We start from the raw sequence: 23,971 nt of genomic DNA, 5'->3' as shown, positions 1-23,971 counted from the left end.
GGAAATGGTGTTCGAACCTTCCTTGTGTAGGGGAATGGTGTTTTACTTAGTCCTTGTATGACAGGTTCTTTAGCCGCGAAGGCGGGACAACTTGAGCGAGTTTGTATGGGGAAGCTATAGGTGTGGTAAAGTAAGGTACAAGAGCATGGCGAATTCGTTCATGATGGAGGTCATGGAGTGGAGATGCTCATGGGGTGACCATGATAGGAATATTCATGATGATGGATTCGTGATGGGGATATTCATGATGGAGGTACAAGTAGTGATGATCATGATAACCATGATGCTCCAAAGGATATTACGTTGTTAGTGACTGGGTTATGATTGTGGTATAGTTAGCGTAGAATTGTTTGAATTAGTAGTTTATGTGCATGTTTGAATTTCGTTGATCTGGAACACGAGCATTTAAAATTCGCGAGGCCTTCGTCGGTATTCGAAATCTAGTTAATGTTTCGCCACCTTTCGAAAGTCAATGAAGGCTTAAACGGATTCGAATGTCGATTAAACCTATATCGGATTTTGAAATTCGTTTAAACCTGGAAGGTTTTCGAATTCTAGTTATATTTTTTTGTTATTTTGTTTTTTTTATATGTATGTGTTTCAAATTTCTTTTAGGTTTATTAATTTTTTTGTTATATTTTGTTTTTTTTAAAATTCTTTTTTATTATATTTAATTGGTTTTATATATTTCTTAAAATATTTGAATATTGTATTATTTTTGTTGTTGTATATTTGATTTTTTAATATATTTTTGTTTGTATATTTTGGTTGTCACAAAGTAGGAACACGAAGTGCATTTACTTATTATGGTGAGAGTTCAACACAAGGTGATCAACTCGTAGATGATGGACTCAAGAAATTGATGTTGATGTTCACAAGGAGCATGATGTTACTCAAGAATAGGAGCGTGTTGTTAAGCAGAAGGATGCTACTTAATAACAAGAGGAAGTAGGTGGATTTACAGGAGGTTCACAGAACATATCACTCTTGACGGTGCATGTTGCACATGCCTTATGGCAGGACAGGGTTAGTACAAAACATGAATTTTAATTGGTAATGAGTAGTTTCAATTATTTTCTATATATTTTGTTGTTGTGTAGGATGAAGGGAAATCAACTTGATCTCTCACGAGAAAAATTAAATAAATTTAGACCATGTCATAAGACAATTTAATTTTTGTGTTGAATTTTGGTCTAATGCCCCTAGTTGGTATTTCGTACGACTACGCTGACAAAGGATTGATATTGTATTTGCTGAGAAATAACATTTTGAGACAAATAATTTCCATATCCTGATGGGTGAGATGACTGTCACATTAGATGATGTGTTGTCACTGCTTCACCTACCTATTATGGAGCAATTTTGTAAGATTGAGCCGTTGGTTTTAGAGAAGCTCGGAATGTTATTATAGACTTTTAAGGTGTAGACTGCGTTAGGGTTGGAGCTAAGATGACATAAGCATGTAGTCATAGAGTTAGGTTGAGTTAGTTAAAGGATGTCTATAATGAGTGTTGTGAGATGCAACACTAGGAGTGTGTGACATTAGCATACTTGTTGCATCTAATTGGATGCACTATTTTCACAAATAAAAATGACACCCTCATATGTGTATCATACTTGATGATGTTCAGAGACTTGCACGCATGTGACATATGCTTGGGGCGTTGTTGTAATTGTTCCATATGTGCAAGTAGCTTAGGATGACAACTTTACATAGATGAAGCAAATGGTTGGATATTCAACTCTTTTATAGGTACATATTTCTCTTGCATTTTGATTTCATATATTTTTCCAATGTATACAAAACTTTAAGTAATTTTCCGTAGAGTTGTATTTATGAACACTTCCTAGGATGGGAAGGTGGCATGTGCTGCTCACTTACGATGAAAACAATCCTCGTGTAGCACGCTGGATGACAAGGAGCAGGCTTGGAGTCTATTTGAGAACATGTCATATTTGGATGAACTGACGTATGATGGGATCATCTAGTTCCCATACTAGTCATATAGGGAGACTCGTCCATTTACGGTGATTGTATAACTTTTGAACGAGCCCCTTCAAATATTTTTTTCTTCAAGTAGTTTATGACTTAATTATTATTTTCACAAATCATATTTAGTTTAATTAGGCTTAGTTAAGTATTATTTGAATAATAATCACTTTAGATTAATAATGATAATGAGTATTCTTTATCAAAGAGCTCCTTTATTAGTGATAAAAAATCACATAGTTGCTTACTTGAGAAAAACATTTTCTATTGACGAATAATAATTTGTATATTGTATTTTAGTTTATTACATGAACATAAACCATGTTCTCTATTAAGCTTTTGAGAATGAAAAAAAAAACTAAATAGAGTTTTGCACTATACAATATAGTCTCTCTCCTTGAATTGTTTTATATACTTCTATTTTGGGTTGTTGAGGACCTTCAACTCTTTTAAATGTCGTTGCATCTATTAAATATATTTTATGCAGCATTAAATGTTATTTTCATTTTTACTTAACATCCAAATAGTTGAATTTAGACAATATGTCTTTCTTAAAATTTGTCTATAAAGTATATTGTCATACTAAGTAAATAATCTTTCCAAAATTAACAATGAAACAAGTATTACCATAATTAACTATTCTTCTACTAAGGTTCAAATAATAGAATTTGTATTTTTTAGACTTCTTAGGACAGTCAGTGAAGAAAATCTTCTTATCATGTACATTATAGACTTTTACTTCTATACATGGAACAAAAAAGGACTAAGATTGACATTTTTTAATTCAACAACTTTAACATATGAAACTTTCAATTATGTATGTTAGTGCAGATACATAAGTGTATTAATCAGATTAACTTGTTTAGTTCCCATCAATATCAAATTGAGAATGTTAGGTAGGCCAACATGTGCTTCTGATGAATGTTTCACTATAGAGCTTTTCACACACACATTGACTCTTACACTTCTTAAACATATGTTGAACATGAGGAAGGAAAGTGACCTGACACCTATTCTTGACCAAATACTTTCTATATACTATCATCCTAAAGTAGCATTCTCTTCGGCTCTCAGGCTCAGAGATGACAACTTGGAATCAGAATACAACCAACAACACATGATTCAAATAATCAAATAAAGTTGTCTCCATCCCCAGTTTCACCAAAAATGAACCTGAACCTGATAAAGAGTTTCAAGATTAGGAAATGAATCAGGAAGCTGGAGTTTGAGTTCCCTCCTGTGGATTGAAGAGACTCCCACCAGCTTGAAGTCTCGTACAAATTAGATTCAAAAGACACCCTTCAAAATACATGCTTTAATATCAGTGTTGCATCCACATGTCCATGGCAACATTTGGCACTGGCAAGTGGCAAACTCAATTCAGTAAACAAAACACAATGCAATACAAAACAATATTACACCATTCCTCACTACCACAATGCACCCGGGTTTACCAAATCATGCCAACCAATTTGATCCTTGATGGAACTAGCAAGATCGGAGTAGGATCCGTACTTTCAACTCAACATACAAGTAATGGGATAAGTATATTAATCAAACAAAAAAGTAGCAAAACATATTCACTCAACAAATAAATACATCATTAATATCTATTCCTGTGCTATCTGATACTTCACATTTTAGACACATCAAATGTACAAGACTAAAGCTGAAACTAGAAAGGAGCAAATAATATTCACCAGACCGAGAAATAACCATAAAGCAGAACAATAACAAGATAGGCTACACGCATCTTATCTCTTGATACATAGGCTAGAATGAATTTGCGCTTTCTTCCCTCTCTAACCTGCAGAAGTGGTTTAAAACTATCATAAAACATAGATATGCTTGACTGCTGAAAGCTTCTGAATTGTGAAGGATACTGAAATAAAGTTTTCAGGGAAATTGGAACACTACACCACAAAAGCTTAATAAAACTTACATGTTTCACAAAAATTATGCATTGTTTGCTATTTGATCACCTCACTCCTTTAATACTTGTGAACCATGGAAATATAATTTTGTCAATGAACTTAATTAATACTCATTGTCTGAATAGTCTTCATAAAGCAATCAACTATGACAGTATAGTTTTGACATTTGATACTTTTGAACCATGGCAATTTAGAAAGAAATCACCGCAAGAAAAAATAATAATAATGACGAAAAGGTGGAGATGAAAAGAATGTTAAGTGGTCAATTTGTGCCTTCAAAGGCTTAGGAATTGATTGTCAGATGAGTGAAACAGATGCATGGTAAATGAATATAACACCACAGCCAGTATATTGCTACCGATCTGAAGTCAAATTCCATTTTCCAAAACATAAGAAAAGCCAAATCATACATACATTGAAATGGAACATTATATTTTACTCAAAATATAAAATCATCATGAATTTGATTGTATTCTATGTAACAAAATTTTGGTGAAGCTACAAATAAATAAACTCACAATGAAAAATTGTTCCTAACGGTACAGTACATGAAGTATGAGTTACACATATTCCACAACTAGATATTCTCGTAACAGCTAAGGAGACAACTGTAATGAGATGCCTCAGACTTTCGAGCCAGTGTCCTCTGCTTGGTTCCATGCTGCACAACCTTTTCCTCCACAGGAAGGCCCTTGCGACGCCTGACGGCATCAATTAACTTTCTTGCGGTGTTTGGAAGAACACTAGAACCATCTCCAAACTCTTCAATTTCCTCTTCTGTTTTAGGTACAAAGAAAGGATCCTCAGAAAGTGCTTCCCAGTGGCTAAGGACAAGAAGTGCACTTGCAGCACCAGAAGTCCACCTTCTAAGCTCATCCGCAAAACCAAAGCTCTCAGAAACAGGAACATATGCATGGACAGTGAAGAAAGGGGAACCTTCTTGCATCTCTTCCTTCAAAATTCGGGCCCTTCTCCGGGAAAGTACAGCATACATAGGACCCAAATATTCAGTAGGTGTATTCAATTCACAGAAGTACATTGCTTCTACAAGCCGTGGCTTATTCTGAAGCACAGCTGCTCTACATGCATCTTTGACAGTTGCTATTACCTGCCCTGCAAAGATGCCATACTGCTCAGATTGCTGGGGCGTTTCAGATTCATCACCATGCCCTGAAAATGGAGATATGCGAGCCTCAACAACAAATGCCAAACCCCACATAGGTTCCTCGCACAAGGGTCCGGCTGAAGTGGCCAGCTGGAACCCAGATATACACTACTCTCAAGATGTTCAGCGTCCATGTATAGAGCTTGGTTTGCAGTTGAAGGCCTCTCGGCAACAGAGTCACTGGTACTAGAATCGGCCACAAAACCCAACCTCTCTGATACATGAGAACAACCACGTATTAAGACAGAGTTATCGGTACTCTCTGCTTTGCTATCAGGAGTGAATAGTAGGTTAGGACCAATCTGCCTTGGTCCAAGTGCCCATATCCTCCTCAAAACCTTTAGCCACTTCAGTTTACATTTCTCTGCATGGTCCTTGTCATCTTCATTCCTGCTCAAAATATCACCCTCCACTGCATCCAATATGCGTTTTCTTAGCACTTCAACTGGGTTTTCATTTTCAAGAATACTTGGTCTCTGGGTTTCCAAACTTTTTAATGTATGCCCAGAGTTTACTCCAATGATATCTGCAAGTAAATCAGAGCTTTCATCGAGCACCTTTGTCAGAGAAGGTAGAAGTTTCATCACCTGCACCCGAACAACACATCTTCCATTGGGTGTTGTTTTTTCAACATAATCTGATCTCCTGCTAAGAACTTTCAAATTTTCCATCACGTTCAATACCTCTCCCTCGATGGTTTCTTTGTAGGACACAAGAGGTGGAGAAACCTCCAAGCTTACCTTGGCAAACCTATCCTTCAAATCCTTTACACCTCTCAAGATGAACTTCTCCAGCAGCAGCAAGAACATGCTCTCCCTAGAAGACACTGTGACCTCAACAAACGGATCTGCTCGATTGAGAAGCCTCAAGCCCCTGAGCAACGCACCCACATCAGCAGGGTCGGACGGCTCAATCGCTACTCTCAAAGTCGGGGCAACTTGGAATGCCATACTCGAAAAAGGCCAACAATTCCTAGTGGAAGAAAGAGTAGCACTCTTCAATATATGCTGCCCAAGACCTCCAATGGCAACAATATTTCCTGCCTTGGCAGATGTCACAACTTTCAACCCTTGACCCATCATCAAATACAACGATTTCAACTCAGCCTCCTGTATATGCTTCTGCATCGATTCTCCTTTCAACGGATCATACAATGGAGAAAGCACAAAAACTCTCTGCCCCGCATACAAAACCCCACTTTAAAAAAAAAAAAAAAAAAAAAAAAAAAAAAAATCCTAGCAAAGCAAGAAAAACTCATCGGAATCACCCTCCCTCGTCCATAGCCATTGCCAACCTCCCCCTCTGTCCGGGCACCATCTTAACCGGCAAAGCAAACATCTTCGACACGAAAGCCACACAAGGAACCTCATCCCCACAGTCACACCCTTCCACTGCCTTCCTCACCATCTCCGCCTCCTCCACCACGCGCTCCTCCACCACATCCCCAACAACCTCCCTTTTCGGTAATCAACCTCGATATCCGAACGCCTGTGCCGCAACGGGTCCGGCAGACACCTAACCACCATCGACAAAACCGCGTCCGACAGCGGAAGCCACCGGCTCATAACAGCCTGCAGCACGACCTTCACATCCTTATTCTGCAGCTCGCGCGGTGGCACCGAAAACTAAACGATCTAATAACCTTCTCCACCAGCCCCTTGTCCCCTTCCAACGCCCCCTGATAAACCTGCCACAAGGGTTCCAACACAAACTGAACAAACATAGGTTTCTTATTAGCACCAGCACCTTTCTTCCCCACAATCATCTTCGTCTTAGGGTTAAAATACCTAGGTCCCCACAACGCTCTCAACAACGCATTCACACTTGCACCAAGCTTGGACGCGTATACTCCGCAAACTCACGAATCCCAAATCCCCAACCGTCTAAGGCGCAAGCGAATATAACATTCCCCTTCTGCGGCTGAAAAACGTCCTCGTTATCGTCGTAATCCTCCAGAGTCTCACCAGTGCTGCCGTGGTTCCGGTGCCGGCGAGTAGAGAATCGACGTCCGAGAGGTATTTTTCTGATTTGTAAGCGCTGACTATTCCGTTGACCTCGTGCACGATTCGCAATAGGCGCGTGTAAGCTCGGAGGGAGTGAGTTTGAGTTCGGTGATCAAGCGATCGAGCTTGTTGAGAACAAGGCATGGGGTGAGGCGCTCGATCCAGCACTGGCGGAGGACGGCGTGTGTCTGGATGTGGACGCCCTCCACGGCGTCGACCAGGAGGAGCGCACCGTCGCTGAGGCGAGCCGCCGTGGAGACCTCGCTGCAGAAGTCGATGTGACCAGGGGAGTCGATGAGGTTCACCGCGTTGCCGCGGTAGCGTAGGAGGATGGAGGAGCTCTTCATGGTGATGGCGCGCCGCTGCTCCTCGTCAAGGTAGTCCATGAAGCGGACGCGCCCGGCGAGCTTCGGTGAACGACGCCGCCGCCCGCAGCCGCAATTAGGTGGTCGGCGAGGGTGGTCTTGCCATGGTCGACGTGGGCGAGGATGCAGATGTTGCGGATTCGATCGCGGTCGCAATTGCCATCGGAACTTCCCTCCTCCATTTTCGAATCTGAAGAAGCACTTCAAGAAAAAAAAAAAAACTGGTAAAAGGACGCAGAAGTTAGAGACAGCGGCTTCGGTATAACGCGCGTTTGCCGTAAAACGACGTCAATCCAAACATGCCGCCAATATCTGATAAACCCTAAAAAGCAATTTCAAGACAAAGAAGAAGGACTACATATCTTTATTCAAACATAAACTATTATATCTTCATACAACAGATTATCAAACTGGATTTTGTGCTTATTTTTTCGGTTATATAAATTAGATTTAATTATGGTTTTAATAATTTAAATTCGAAAATATTTTTATCTAAATTTGGGGACTTAAATAGTTTTAAGTTAGGATAGGGAATCTCTTATATTATAATTATACAAAATTAATAATTAATAATAATATTTGATTGTTGATTTTAATAGCACATTAAAGACAAGACTATGGCATAAATGTTCTATAATCAAAAAGTTGATTTTGAGAGAAAATATCTCATTTATTATGATTACAAATTATAATAAAAAACACAAAAAGTATTTTTATTCTAATTTTTTACTCTAATATGGCATGCATGTCTTTCCTATATTGTTCAATGCCTTGTCCAAGGATAAAGATAACACTACAGGGACAACAGAGTCCTTTTTATACTTATTTTTAATTATAAATCAAAACTTATTATAAATTATGAAATAGAATATAATTAAAATTATAATATTTTTAAGTAAAAGTAAGTAGCATAAAATATCTGAAGTACTTCTATAAAAAAAAACTAATAAATAAATGATATAAAAATAATATTATATTAATTCAAATAATAAATTATTTTTTCAAGAAATAAATAAATAAAAAATAAAAAACAATTACTTCTAATTCAAAAAATAGTAATATTTTTTGTCAAATAAATAAAATTAATAAAAAATATATAAGAAAATAATATATTAATTTAAATACTGACTATTTCTTTAAAAAGAAAGAAAGAAATCCAATGTTTAGCAAATCAACCATAATCTATTCTATAATATTAAAGAAAAAATTATCAAATATTATATATATATATATATATATATATATATATATATATATATATATAATTTCTAGTCTTTTTTTTCTCTCTGTATCTATATATAATGATTGATTATGAGTAAAATTAGTAGATAGTTTTTCTGAACATAGTTTTTCTCTATACCAAAAATTACAATCAATTTTAATATACTTGAGCTTTTAATCAAATATTGAAGTAGATGTAATATGAGATGGCAATATATTATTATTAATACATTAAAATATATATAGAGAGAGTTATTTTCGTAGAGATTATAAAAACATACAAATACATTATTTAAGATGTATGAATTGTCTAAAAACTAATAGTAGTGAGAGTTTTAATTTTTTTAAAAATTATGAATTTCACAATTATAATACATTTTAGATGATTGTGAGGTTAAATTTTCACTTTCCTGCTTTCATTTCATTTTCCTTTTCTTCTTTGTTTCTTTAACATTTCAGCTTTCTTCTCATCTCTCCCTTTTAACGTTTTCAAATTTTTTTCTTATCTAATGACTTCAAAAACCTAAACGTAAGGAGCTTAGCATATGTATAAAGTAGCTCAGCCCCGCCGATCACAAAAGTGGTGAGTTGTTTAGGTCAACATTGGACAAGACGAGGGAGTTGTGAACCTAAGAGGCGAGTATGAGATGGTTTTGCTCTATGCTGGAGATGTCGATGTTTCCTCAATGGTAGGAGGAGAGAAGGCTTTATGGATGATAGAGGTTATGAAGGGCATGTACTAGTACCAAAGGTCGAGGCAGTTGGTGAAGATGCATACTAGGTACAATCAAATTTGAATGTTCCTGCTTGACGCAGAGGAAACAACCTTTATAACGAAAGAGGCCAACTTTTACTACAAGGTCATGCTTTCAGTTTGAAGAACGCTAGGACAATGTACCAACGTTGATGGGCAAGGTGTTCACTGACCTCATGGGAAATATAACGAAGGTCTACATGAGTGATATGGTAGTCAATCTGCTAGCAATCAACCATTTGACACACCACAAGCTGTCTTAGACAAGGTACGCCACCATAGCATGAGGCTAAACCCGAAAAATTGTTTCTTTGGTGTAGGAGACGACAATTTCTAAGTTTCACGAGGGATTGGGGCTAGCCTAGACAAATGCAAAGTTATTCTTAGCATGAGAAGCCTAGCTAATCTGAAAGAGGTCTAGAGTTTAAAAGACAACTTGTCTCTCTAGCTTGCTTCTTACCATGCCTAACACAAAAAACGAAACCCCTTTTTAGGATCTTAAAAGGAGTTTAGACCTACAGTTGTCCTAATTATGATCTTTTCAACCTGACGACTACGCTACTACTTTTACAACTTCAACATTTGTGTTCGCATAAACTATCACATCAAGCATATTCTATAGAAACCCGAGCTAGCAGTGCGCATGACAACATGGTCATAGAGCTTTCCTAGTTTTGGCTAACCTACCAAAGTAGGGACCAATGAAATCATAATTCCTCGCAGATTTCCTAACTAAGCTCCAAACTAAAGGGAAACAACTTGTGTGGTGGTCCCTCAACATCGACGGTCTCTTTAACAATAAAGGTAGTGACATAAACATCATCTTGGAGGACCCGATGACTCTATCCTAAAATAGGTCATCTATTCTAACTTCAACGACTTCAACAATCAGGTTGAGTATGAAGCCTTTATTGCTGGATTACGACTTGCTCATGAGCTAGGAGTAAAAAATTTGCACTGCTACATCTGAAACACAAGAAAACACTAGAAAAGGGGGAGGGTGGTGAGGGGTGAATAGTGTTTTAAAAACTTTTGCAAAATAATGTTTAATAACTTTTGTAGGGGTTAGACAGTCTGCAACAGATGTTAGACGCTTGTATGTTTAAAAGAGCGTTTAGAAAAATGTTTAAGGCAAAGCAAAACACATATTTTATACTGATTTGTTCCAACCTGAGTTACGTCTAGTTCTCGTCTAGTTCTCCCTTAAAACCTCTAAGGGGTTCCACTAATCTTTAACAAAGATTACACGAGTTTCACTACTCTTGGTTTACAACGAGTATCAACTACTCCTGATTTCAACACTAGTCAACTCACTATATATAAAAGTAAAATCTCATCTTGGCTCCTAGATAATCCAATATGAATGCCCTAAGTAGGTCTTTTAATGACTAAGTTGTCATTTGTCTAAACAAGATAAGCATAATTGAGTCTTTTGTGTGCTTATTGCGTAGCATTCTTACTAAGACTAGACTATCTTACAATATGGATTGGTCGTCTACCTACCACACAGTTCAATTGAACATTTAAGGATCCTTTTCGCTTGTCCACATGTGTCTATTCGATCCTTACAGGGTTGATTACCTGCAAAAGCACAATGCTCAAGTTATGTGGAATTTAAGAAGATAATAAATGTTGCTCTAATTTAACTCTATAAACTACTAGGTTGCCTTATTTATAGTGTTTCTTGTGGGCTTTTACCTTATCATGAGCCTGTATTTGGCCTAATTGTTGTTGGCCTAACTTACCCTTGTCCTAACTTGGATTAATACCTTAATCTTGTTTAATTATCTTAGTAATTGCTTTGTTTTTTATGCATGGAATTTATGATGTGCTGAGAGTTTGAGGCTTCGAATCCAAATATTGTCATGTGTACCATAATGAAAACATTCCTAATCCGCACTGTCTTGACCAAATAGCCAAATATTACTCAACTTAGTCGATCATTTTCGTGTGTAAAGGATTGACCAATTGAACGTGTACATAAAATTTGTTAGAATTTAGAAGTTAACATAAGATATCTGAACACATAATAATAAAAAGTATATCATGCAATCTCATTTTTGATATATAATTAGGTCGTACTTTTCAAAAAAGTGACACTTTTCACAACTGATCCACTATAACTAAAACAAAATTATGTTCTTCACAAAATGGAGACCGTAACAAAGTTCATAACCACATTATCTCATTTTCATTTCCATTATGACACTTCCAACGATAGCAACAAATCACTTTTTCTCCAATATTCCACCTTAGTTTTCTTATAAATGAAATATAGTTCTACAAATTATATCTCTCTTCAAATTAGCCTACAAAACACGATTCTTTAAATTTTGATACACCTTTTGTGTTTGGATGCAAAAAACAGGTTCAAACAGTTTATTCTAAAAATAAAGAGATTGGAAGAAATTGTAAACACTTCTAGAAAAAAGAGAAACAGTTTTACAAACTAAATTAACTTATATAAACAAATTAAAATAAAAGTTTTAAAAACCATGTGAAAATTTCTTTCAAGTCAAATTGTACGTACAAAAAGTTTAGTTCACGTTAAAAAGTAAGAACATTTTCCTTTATTTTATTCTTTCTCTCCAATGTTTGAAGAACATGGTTGACATAAAAAGGAAGTAACACCTTTACTCTTTCTTTTCAACTCATTTGAAAAAGAAAAATGTGAACAGAGAGAAAAAGTGTATTCTGAGTACTAACGGGTGATGTATTTTGGATTCTTCTTCAAATGAAACTAAACTCACCTCTCGTCTGCACAAAATGAATAACGTTATATGTCTACATCCAGACCAGCTAGATGACTGTTCAATAATTATTTTATTTATTAAATTAGAGTATATAAATATCTGAATATTGCTAAAAGTTTAAATTAAGTTAAACATGATCTGTTTTCCTCGATACAATACTAGTAATTCGAGTTTCTAATTTGAAAGATTTACGATATAATATCTTTCTTATAGAATAATTATATATATATATATATATATATATATATATATATATATATATAAATTGGTTCTAGTTGATATAAGATTTCTAATCTATTTCTCGAGGAATATATATCTCAAATGTGAAACTAACTATAATAGATGGTTAGACAATAATTTAATAATAGGTGAAATAATATATTCAATAAACAACGTTAGAATACATTTTAACATGGTTCTTATACATGAAATTAAACCAAGAAAAGCGGAGAAGGGTAATTATTGGATAAATATATACAGTTGTGCTGTAATAATAATGCTTTTCTAACATCTAAACAGTTGCATATACATAACAATAATTTGATAAACAAGGCACAACATATATTAACCATTGAAAGAGTGATGCAGAAAAAAAAACATTTATATATATACAGATATAGATGCACATATTCTGAAAATTATTTTGATTTTCAAAGGTGGTTGGTGTCTTGTGGGCACAGAGTAAGAGGCTCTTAATACTGGCACATGTGGCAATGAAGGTTGTGCACAGAAATTGTGATTCTTTGTCTTTTCTAATTTAGTCTTCAACCATTTATAGAAACCTTAATATTCTCACTTTTTTCCTATTGTGGCAAACTTCAGACTTCACTTTAGACCCAGGAATGATAGTGGTTTAGTTTGCAACAACTCCTTCTGTCCACACTCATGAAATGACACCACAAACCCTAATCTTTTGAGAGTATTACCACAAGACCCTTCAAAAGAACACTCCATTATTCATCTTCTGCTTGGACCTGCTTCATGCAATTTAAGAAATAAATTTAGATGAATGAGGTATGCCTCTAAAATCTCATGTGCACCAGCAAAATTTTCATACACACCACAGAAATTCAAACTTATGTTCTTAGCAAGAAGATTGATGAACACTTGTTAGTAAAAGTTGCATGAGTATATGTACGCACATATGTGTGCCTTATTGCTACTACACATTCATTATATCACCAACACAAAATGACAATACTACCCTTGCCTCTCCTCTGCATTATCCTGTCATATGCAAAATTGCATTGTGGCAGTTTGGACATCCATGGTTGGCTCTCAGAAATTTCCTTCACATTTGGTAGTATATATTAATAGCAAGCTAGTGTCATATTTCTCAAGCTCTAATTCCACAAGTAAAGAAAGCTTTCAGAGGTACGAAGTTGTTGATTTCAACACTTCTTCTACTTCATCTCTTTCTCACCTTATCAGCTTTTTCTTTAATGCCCCCTATCTTTTACTTTACAAGTAGCCCTTATAAAGAATTTTCTGCATTTTTCAATCATATAGCTGCTCACAGTATATTTATGCAGTCTAAATTACTAACTTGTTATTATAAGTAATACAGTCATCGTTTTTTTTTTCTGTCAAAATCCATGCTTGTTTGCTGTTGAAATTAGAAGGTAGAAGAACTCAAAGGGTTGGTTTACATAGACATATATATAAATTTTCTTTAACTTGTTTCTTTATGTGGTAATGTGTGTAGGGATTCAAGGAGAAACTAAGGGTAGAAGGAAATTGAGGTAGGGTTTCTGAGACATGGGACGTGGAAAGATTGAGATAAAGAGGATCGAGAACACCACCACAAGGCAAGTTACCTTTTCCAAAAGAAGAGGTGGCCTCATCAAGAAGACAAAGGAGCTTTCTGTGCTCTGTGATGCACAGATCGGGATCATCATCTTCTCCAGCACTGGGAAGATGTGGCAATGGTGCACTGAACCCTTCAGGTGCATGCCTACTACACCTTCATTTCCTTTTCTCTCAGATCCCTTGCTTTTGAACTTTGTTCAACTTCTGAAGTAGGACAAGGGTTTGTAAAATTTTGTACAAGTATGCATTTTTTATGAATGGCTTCCATTTGTGTTGGTTTTTAGCATTTTTCTGACTAAGTGATTCTTTTTCGCTACTAAACTCTTGATTCCATTTCTGAAGTATAATAAGGGTAAATTTGTGACTTGTTTCTACACACAGCTTTCAGTTGTTATATTCTTCCAAAATGACTTCCATTTCTGCTCTAGTTTTTAGCATTAATTCTGTTGATTTGTTTTCTTCTTAATTGCTTCTAAAACTTTCATTCTGTCCCTAAAGTAAAATAAGGATTTCTAGATATTTGTATCTATATATATGTAACAGTTTTCTTGTGTTAGTTCTTCCAAAATGGCTTCCGTATCTGTGGTAGTTTTCATCATCTTGTTGATTAATTTCTCTCTTCAAATGTATACTAATTCTGTGGTGTGTTAAGTGGCTTTGTGTTGTGTCTGTGTGTCATGTGAAAGGAGGTTTTAGGTCGATATCATCTTAATTTCATTCTCGAAAGTAAGGTTGACCCACTTGAGTGCCTTGGACTTGGAGTGCAGTTTCATGTCTGACATAGTGATTATAGATCTGATCAGTTCATGCAATGATGTGTTTTCTCAGTGTGGCATGTGCTGGGTTATAGATTTCGTTTTCAACCACAATATACTTGTGATCTTCTACATTAAACTCTCTCATCAAACCCTAACTTTTCATGTCTGAACTATGCATTCATTTTTCTGGCTAAAAACCTACCATATTAATCAAACTCGTCTCTTTTTCCTGCATCCATGTTCAATGTTACTCATCTTCAACTTACCAGCTAGTAGTTTACATTATTCTAGATATTAATAATTAAAACTGTCATATCAAACTCAGAGTTAACTAAAACTGTTTGATAATTTATAGTTTCTCACCTAAGTAGTCGAAAGTACCATACCATATTGACATTTTGCTGATTTTATTTTCTGTAAAATATGAAGCTTGATTCATCATGGATTTATTTTATGACTGTATTAAACATGAAAACTCCGTGATCAGGATGGAGCAGATCATAGAAAAGTACCAGAGAGCAACAGGAGCTCGCATTGCAGAATGTGACCATCCCCGTGTATGAGGCTCAAGTGTTAAATTTTCGTTCATATTCTGATAAAATCAAAGAAAAAAAAAAGTGATTTTGTTCTTTGTATTATGAATCAAAGAAAAGTTTCTATACATTTGCAAATAGGGTAAATTTTGGTACATAAAGCTAAACTCACATGTGTTTATTTAAAGTTTGAAAAGTAAATTTTTTGAATATACAAGAATAAAGGTGAATAATTGCTTAAAATATTATACTTTGCAGGAAGAATTTATCCATGACATGGCAATGCTGAGGCAAGAAACTCTCCGTCTTGAACTGGGAATTCAAAGGTATCTTGGAGAAGACATTGGTTGTTTGCAATTCGAAGATTTGACTAAACTTGAAGAAGAATTGGAGAATTCTGTGACAAAGGTTCGAAATCGTCAGGTATGTATGACTGTTCTGATACTTATTTAACTTAATTTCTTGTCTATTACATTTTCAACAGGTGTTAAAAATTTGAGGTAATAAGATTTTTGTGACTAAAAAGATGCATTTAATGGAATATGTTTAGTGCTTGTTACTATTTTAATATCAGTTGAGTATATGTTTTCTGCTGTTACTTTTAATTGAGGTCTATAACAGTTCTTCAAAGATGAGATCTTACCCTTAATTCGTTACAGTGAAAATGTTTGATGAAAATTATGAAAAGTATGCGATGTGTGTCAAATTAGACAAAATTACCTGATTCATTAAAAATCAAACTAGTTGTTTAGTTTTCTTGGTCATCAAAATTATTTCAAATGTCAGAACATGTTATTTCTGCGGAGTGTGTCAATAATTAAAGTGGCTAAGGTGTTCAAGGTCATGTAGATTAATTAGAGTCATGTTTTCTATGTGTAACTTCTTACACATTATTATACTCTCTTTTTTTTTATGTTACTCATTGATTTTAATAAAATTACACAGGTTTTATAAATTCCATGTTTCAAAATGAAGTTTTTTCACATATATATAGACAAATCCGAAAAATATATTACTACAATGGACAAATTTAAAAAATTTACTGAGAATAGAAAAGTGCTCCATACAATTTCATATAAAAAAAAGTCGTGCAACCCAAAACTTTGAAAAGTGAAAATATGCTACCAACTACTTTTAATCCTTGTAGTGTATTATAAAATACTTGTAATTGATTATTAATGCAATTGTAATCGATTAAAATCAATTACAGAGAACTTGTGAATAACACTATTAAAATCTACTGATAATAGTAATCGATTACATGATTAAAAGTCGTTGGACTTTCACTTTTCAAATTAAGTATAGCAAATATCATATTCAAATACATTACTTTTTAGATTAATTGTGTGAGAATTACATGACTTATTTATTTTTATAATTTTTTTTAAATTTAACAATTCTAGTAATATATGTTTCGAATTTGTCCTCAAAATGCACTTTAAGCAAAAAAGTTAAAACAATTGAAACATGAAGAAGAGTTCTTTGTAATATAGCCATTCACTTTTTCATGGTTCCATCTTTGTCACCAATTGCCTGACATTACTATATATCCATGCAGAATGAACTCTTACAACAACAAATGGAGAATCTGAGAAGGAAGGTAATCAATGGCCCTCTTTCACATCCATCATCTATACATTATACAAACCCTACCCATTAATTTTCTGTAGACACAAAACAACATTATCATTCATATTTATTAACTCTACCTTCTTAATTATAATTCAGGAAAGGATCTTGGAAGAGGAAAACAATAATTTGTCCAATTGGGTAAGAACATATGCTTACAAATCGAATATATATTATAAATGTTTGCAAAGAGAAAAATAAAAAAAATAATACATTTTTTCATAAAATAAATACATATACAAGATAAAACTAAAAATTTTAAAAAGTTGCACAAAAAAAGTTTCTATAAATTAACATAAACATAATTAATTTTAACTTTGAGAAAACTCATCCCTATTTTTCTCTTGTTGACATGTTTACTGAAAAAGCTGTCCAAACTTACTTTTATCGACATGATTAAGAAACTAGTAATATTACTGTAATGTTTGTGTGTTGTTAACAAAAAAGTTGGGAAGATTCAGGAACACAGAGCAGTGTTGGAGTTTGAGAAGGCTACATTGGAAGCAAGCAAACCAATGCATATGATGGATCAGTTTCCATTCTTTGAAGAACAATCTGCTGGTAGCATCCTTCAACTTGCTTCTCCTGTGCTTCCACACTTTCACCCTTATCTTCAGCTTGCACAACCCAATATCAAGCCTCAGTGAAGGTCAAAAAGCGTAGCAATATATGGTATATATATCTCTCTCTCTCTTTATGTTCTTATTTTATCAGTTACAAAGAATAGATATATATCAGAAAATATTTGAAGTGTTTCTTGCTAGGATACTCCTTAAGGCTTCTTCCTGATAATCTACATTCTGAAAAGACTTTCTTTTCCTTCTTTTGTGTGTTAAAGAGTCTACTGTTTATGACAACAAATGTCTAATCTAAACCTGCGTAAACATGTTTATGTATTTTGTCTACAGAACACTAAAAAGATATGCTTGCTTGCATATGTATTTTGTTGTTATAACAGCTTCAAAACATGAGAATTAGGTTTTTCTAGCTGAGTAAGTTTATAGAAAGTATATGAACTTTTGGAGTGTTTGTTTATAGTTTTTACATAACTATTTTGGAAAATGTGAGTTTCAGAGTGTAACATTCTCATGGTTAGTATAAGACATAAGAAAAATATTCTCATGAATATAACTTATTTTTATGAATCTACATCACTCGTGTTTTCTTATCTTTACCGATTGAAAGAGTAAGAATCTTGTAGTTGTATTGTAACTGTGTTAATGGAAGCTTTTTCTTCTCATCTTTACCTTATTCTATCTATTTTTTTTTATCTTTTAAAGATATTTTAGTTTTGAATTGAAATAAATTGAAGAATATTCTTAAGAAATGATAATGTTATACCAAAATTAATCTGAATCAATTCTCAATCACAGTGTTTTCAGAAATATCATTCCTCCATGCATATATGGTTTAATCCACACAAATGAAGTTCAATTAATATGAATAATTTTTTTAATTTCTGCTTTTTCTTCTTCTTCTCTTTCTTAGTATAGATTACATTAGTTATAGATGCCGAAGAATATGATATGTGTGGCTTGTGATGAATTGCAGAGTAATGAAAGATGGAGTAATTTCTTGAGGGAAGGAAGAAGCTAATTAATGGTATCCTTGTAATAATAGATAGATTTCAAGCCTCTTTCATCAGGAATCATCATGGCTTGGAAATAACTTGTTTTTTTTAATTAATTAAGTATGTAGATCAAATTTAATTTTAGTTGTTCTGAGGGTATGTGTTTATGGTACAACAGAGATACTAGATAGAAATGTATGGAAGAAAGTGCTTTTTTTAGAGCTCCTAATATAATATAAGAAATGTTAAAAAACATATAAACTATTCAAACAATAAAAAAACTTAATGTTATGATTCATATATATTATTTTATTATTTAATATTTCATAAAGAGTAGGAAAATCAGCAAGAAAGAATTTTTAATTAATTAATATTTTTATAGTTTTATTGAATTTATATTTTGAAATACCTTTATGTTGGTTATTGATACTATGATTTAAAATATATTATTTTATCATTTAATACTTAACAAATAGAAAATCATTAAAAAAAATTAATGAATGTCAAGTACTTTTTATTGATGTTTTGATACGTTAATTAAAGCGTTTCTTTTCAATGTACATTCAGATATTTAACTTAATATTTGTACACTACATAAGGTATTTAAGTGGTATGATACAAATTTGAAATATGATTATTAATTAATTTTAATTGAAATATATATATATATATATATAATAATAAAATATATATTAAAATAGTTAATTTATTTATATTAAAAAATTTAATATTAAAATAATTAAGTCTCATATTTATTATATACGTCTTCCTATATATATTATACATATTATACGTCAAATCGATTAGTAAGTTTGTGAATATCTTCATTTTATTAAATAATAATTATATTAAAAAAATAAAAATAAGATTATTTTTCTAAAGTATGTAGATTAATATTATAATTTATATAAATTAATATTTTAAATCATTATATTTAAAAGTAAAATTAATTTCATTAATGTGATTTAAATTTTAAATATACACTTGTATTATTTAATTTTTTTAAAGAGTAAAAAAAACTTATTATGTTAATTATAACGATCATTATATAAATTTTCAATTATTTTATATTGTTTGAATTACTTTTAACATTTTCTTATAAGATTTACAATAATTAAAAGTTTTATAAGATTCATATTTTAATTAACGTTTTTGCATTGGCACAAAAATATACTTATAGAAGGAAATATATTATTTGATTTTGGCTTCCTAACCTAACTCATGCATCCTTCTTACCCTATACATGATGTTGTACTAATAACCTATACCTTTTCCAATTAAAAGTAGAACATAATTAATTTGAATATTACAATATGTAAAAGAAAAAAAAAAAACTTTTTAAGGTAAAAACAAGTTGTTGCAAGTCATTTTCCTTCTTTACTTTCTATGTCTATAAAAGTTAGAAAATTATCATGGTTAAAAGTCATGTCTTAGATGCAAAGACAGCATTTACTAAGTTATTTACTAATCATCCATCAATAAGATTCTCATATCCAAAATAGAATTTTACCTCTTTTGTTATGTAGATATTAATATGACCCTTATCAATTGAGCTATACCTTAGTATATAATACGCATTCATTAAACTGAATTTGAAGAAATCGAGATAATTTTAAATTTGGTTGGATTATTTGAATCAATAAAATTAAATAATTATGATTAAATGTAATGGATATCTAATTTATCTCAAATTTACGTTTTAATATTGATAATTTATTTTTGGTATTATATTTTTTATTAAAATTTAATAATAAATTATATAAAATCATAACTCATTATAACGATCATTACTAAAATTATACATGTTATTTTTTAGTTTAAGATTCATCATAGTTATTTCATTGCAATTTGAATAACCTGATTGAATTAACTTATAACTTGAACAATTTATATTTAATTAACTCGATAAATTAGATGATCCAATATAGATTTTGGAATATTAAATTCATGTTATACTAAATTAGTGAAATTGGATTCGAATTCAATCTAATTTTACCGCGTCTAATTGGACCAACTTTTATTGGATTAGAGCAAGTGAAGGAATCTATTTATTTATTTTTATTTCAATCATACTATAAATTAAACTTTGAATTAAAAATTGGACCAACTTTTATTGGATTAGAGCTAGTGAAGTAATTTATTTATTTATTTTCATTTCAATCATACTATAAATTAAACTTTGAAATAAGAAAAATAAGGATTGAATTTTAAGATCTAACTTGAGGGTGTGAAATGTACAAGAAAAAAGAACTAAATGAAGAAAAAGAAAGGACTCGATTTGCACATGATTGCAAGAGCATCTTATGCAACATCATGTAATTTACAACAAAGCTAAACTATTGATTGGCTTCTCAAAATCCATGTAGTTTTTCACAATTGCTTTTGTCTTCATATTGTTTCCAATGATGATGACATCAATCTAAATTTTTCTGCTAAACAAGCCATTGAGTAAATTTGATTGCATGCCTCTTTGACGACATGAAGGAAAATCAAAAGAAATATGCCTCCAAAAGCAGCAACTCTCAACACTACTCTTTCTGGTGGTGAGTTCAGTGTTAGGTAAACACAATCCACAGTGATCAAGATCCAGCAAAACCTTTCCATCAACTCTTTGATGAACAGCAATTTTGCTGCATAATTTTCTGCTGAGATTTTGCATACAATCCTCAAACACAACACCCCCACAACAAAAAAGTGGTCATTGACCAACCCTGTACCTCACCAGTTTCCCTCCCACAACCAAGGTCTCTTTCCTGCACACACAAGATGCACACTCACCTGAAAATGTTGAGGACACAAGTGCATCAAAACCTGTGTAATAAGGCAGCACAACAGAATCAAGATACAAGCTTGCATGCAAAATTCCAGACACTGTTGATGCCACAAAGAAAGTGTACTTGAAGTCCTTATCAGCTGCACTGTCAAAGGACAATGCAGAAATGAGAACCATCAGAAGAATTGCAGGACCAAGGCAAGAGAGTGGGAATACTGTGTTGATTTGAGGACCCTTTGCAAAGGCCAGGATTATAATCGGAAGGGACACTGGCCCAGATGGCAAAAGGAATCTTTTTGACTGACTCAAAAAGATTCTCCCTCTTCCAGAACTCATGTCCATTATCACTGTGACAAGAGTCACAATGTAAGAGGCTGCTGTGAAGAGAAGCACCAAGATATCAACAAGAAGAGGGTAGTTTGAAGGGTGTGTTTTGTCACAGAAATAGTGGTAAGGGCAGTTGACAGTGTCCAAGGTTTCCTCCACTTGCCAACTGATGCACTTGAAGAATGTGGCATGAAGTTGTTCTTGGTCCCATCCAGGCTGGAATGTTGGGTATGCTGGGAGCCAGAGCAACATGTTCATTATATGGTTCTGTTGGTAAATTAAAATCTGATCTTATAAATAAGAACCTTTGGATAATTCTTTTGGTTGGTTGGGATACTCAACTTCAAGGTGAAGTGGATGAAGAAAGACCAACTAATCAAAATTCCATCTTGCAGTGAATAATGAATTTGGTAGAGCATTAAAACAACCCTGTGGCCTCATTTATTCACTTTCATTTTGCAATTTCCTCTGTCAATTGCCTTTCAGAGAGGAATTCAGTTCCTATCTGATGCATACCAAGTGTTTGTGAGGGTGTTGTTGAATTTTTAAGTGAAGAAATTGGTGTTAAGATTAAAGCAACGTGACTCCAAAGGGAAAGTGATTTTGTTTGGTGAGTGATGAACATTTTGTTGATTGCATGATGTGCTGCCAAACTGATGGTATCTGCTATGTACAAACAAAAACTGGTATACCAACAGCATTATGCAGAAGTTGTACCTGGTGATTATGTTCATGTTTCTTTGTTAGTTGTGTGAAACGCATTAAAGTTAATGATGAAATTTAGTATTTTTACTTATCTTAGAATAATGCACTTTGGTACCTAATCGGTTCCGAAGATCATTGCCAGAAGAATCCCATGTCAATTAATGCTTTCACCTTCTCTTTAAGACAAGGTTAACTTGTCCTTTTCATTGCAAAAGTTAAATTAGAAAGATCTTCACCAATAGAAGAAAGAGTTTAATAATGCACTTATGCAACTTTTGTACACTCAAGTAAATCATTTTTCATCACCTTAAGGGCTTGTTTGGTTTTGAGAAGGGAATGTAGATTAGTAGAGTAGCTCATACTACTTTTATTGTACTCCAATGTGATGTTTTAAAAAGAGTATTTTTACTCTAAATTTGTCTTTATCTTTTTTATTGACATACATCTTTAATATACTAAATATTAATAAGTAATTTAATAATATATAACACGATAAGTGTAACAAACTTTAAATTTTATTATAATAAATTTTAAATAAATATGAAAATATGTTAAAAAATAAAATTAATTTAATTTTACAAAATTAGTTTATGAAATAAAATTATATGTCTAATTATGTTATGTAATTTTTTATTTTATTTTTAGTTAACATGAAATATCTTAAGTAAAGTAGTGTAAAATATGATATATTTTTGTTCACAGGAAAATTGAGATATTTGAATATTTTTATTTGCATGAATATACCTCACAGTGATACTTGAGCAATTCTTTAGGTGACGGGCTTAAACTCAATATTATCTTATAATTTATACTGATTGAGCAATAGACTTAAGGTTGCACCACAAGTTGAACCTCAAGCTAAACTTGTTGGAACTGGACTTTAAGTCTAACTCAACCCCACAAAATCAGCTTGTAGGGTGAGGTTTGCACCCACTTATAAATTATGAATTGGTCTTATCTTTAGTCGACGGAGACTTCCAACAAAGCTAGTGGTTGCATTATAAGCTCCACCACAGGCTTCACCATTCGCTCTGCCATAAACTTCAGCATAAGTTGAACCTCAGGTTGGATCAATGGCTACACCACAAACTCCACCATAGACTCTAACAAACTTTACCATAGGGTGCACTATAGGCTCTATCACACGTTACACCATTTAAATAGATTTTGTCACAAGAACCGAATCTTGAGAAGTAATAGTGTCACTCTTAGATTGATAATGTTGTTTTATTTTTGTACCAAATGTTTTTTGCAAAATTAGCTTTGACATCTTGTTGTAATATTCTACAATTAGATAAATCATACCAATCATTTTACAATTTGAACAAAATAGAGACAATTTCTCACACTTCACACCAACAACAAACGTAGAGATATTTCCACCAAAATTTTGTTAGGTAATTCAAATAACAAATCAACATCAACTAAAACATGGCCAAAAATCCACGAGACTTATTCATGGTGTAATCATCCAAAAATAAAAATATGACAATTTCAATGTGTAATAAAAAAATTGCTTTGGATTACAAATATTATAAAAAGAAATATATTATACGAACTCAACATTAAGTTTGACAAACTCTTCTTTAAAAATATAGATGTTATTACAAGGCATATATTATTCTTCTTATGACCGTAATTAGGATATCTAGTTTTCCAACATGGAATATTTCTATAAAACT

General features: G+C 33.0%; 2 protein-coding genes and 1 pseudogene across 2 annotated transcripts; 1 reads left to right on the top strand and 2 right to left on the bottom strand.

Moving 5' to 3' along the window:
- Positions 1-4,339: 4,339 nt before the first annotated feature.
- On the bottom strand, positions 4,340-7,814 carry LOC124825625 (uncharacterized; annotated as a pseudogene).
- A 6,080-nt stretch (positions 7,815-13,894) lies between these two features.
- On the top strand, positions 13,895-18,576 carry LOC148192830 (protein TRANSPARENT TESTA 16-like). The gene is made up of 7 exons (XM_088099829.1): positions 13,895-14,131; positions 15,240-15,309; positions 15,544-15,708; positions 16,844-16,885; positions 17,014-17,055; positions 17,376-17,586; positions 18,466-18,576. Exons 1-6 carry the CDS (start codon positions 13,944-13,946, stop codon positions 17,559-17,561), a joined length of 693 nt encoding a protein of 230 aa, XP_087955955.1. The 5' UTR covers positions 13,895-13,943; the 3' UTR covers positions 17,562-17,586; positions 18,466-18,576.
- Positions 18,577-20,648: 2,072 nt separating this feature from the next.
- LOC148192829 (uncharacterized) lies at positions 20,649-21,842 on the bottom strand. Its single transcript, XM_088099760.1, is given in 3 exon segments — positions 20,649-21,180; positions 21,183-21,197; positions 21,200-21,842. Coding segments are annotated over 3 exon segments (966 nt in total). The 3' UTR covers positions 20,649-20,872.
- Between the last annotated feature and the right edge of the window lie 2,129 nt (positions 21,843-23,971).

This window comes from Vigna umbellata, chromosome 9, assembly GCF_029865625.1.
Source record: "Vigna umbellata cultivar VRB3 chromosome 9, Vumbellata_1.0, whole genome shotgun sequence".
Lineage (NCBI taxonomy): Eukaryota > Viridiplantae > Streptophyta > Magnoliopsida > Fabales > Fabaceae > Vigna > Vigna umbellata.
This window is presented reverse-complemented; position numbering and strand designations above follow the sequence as displayed.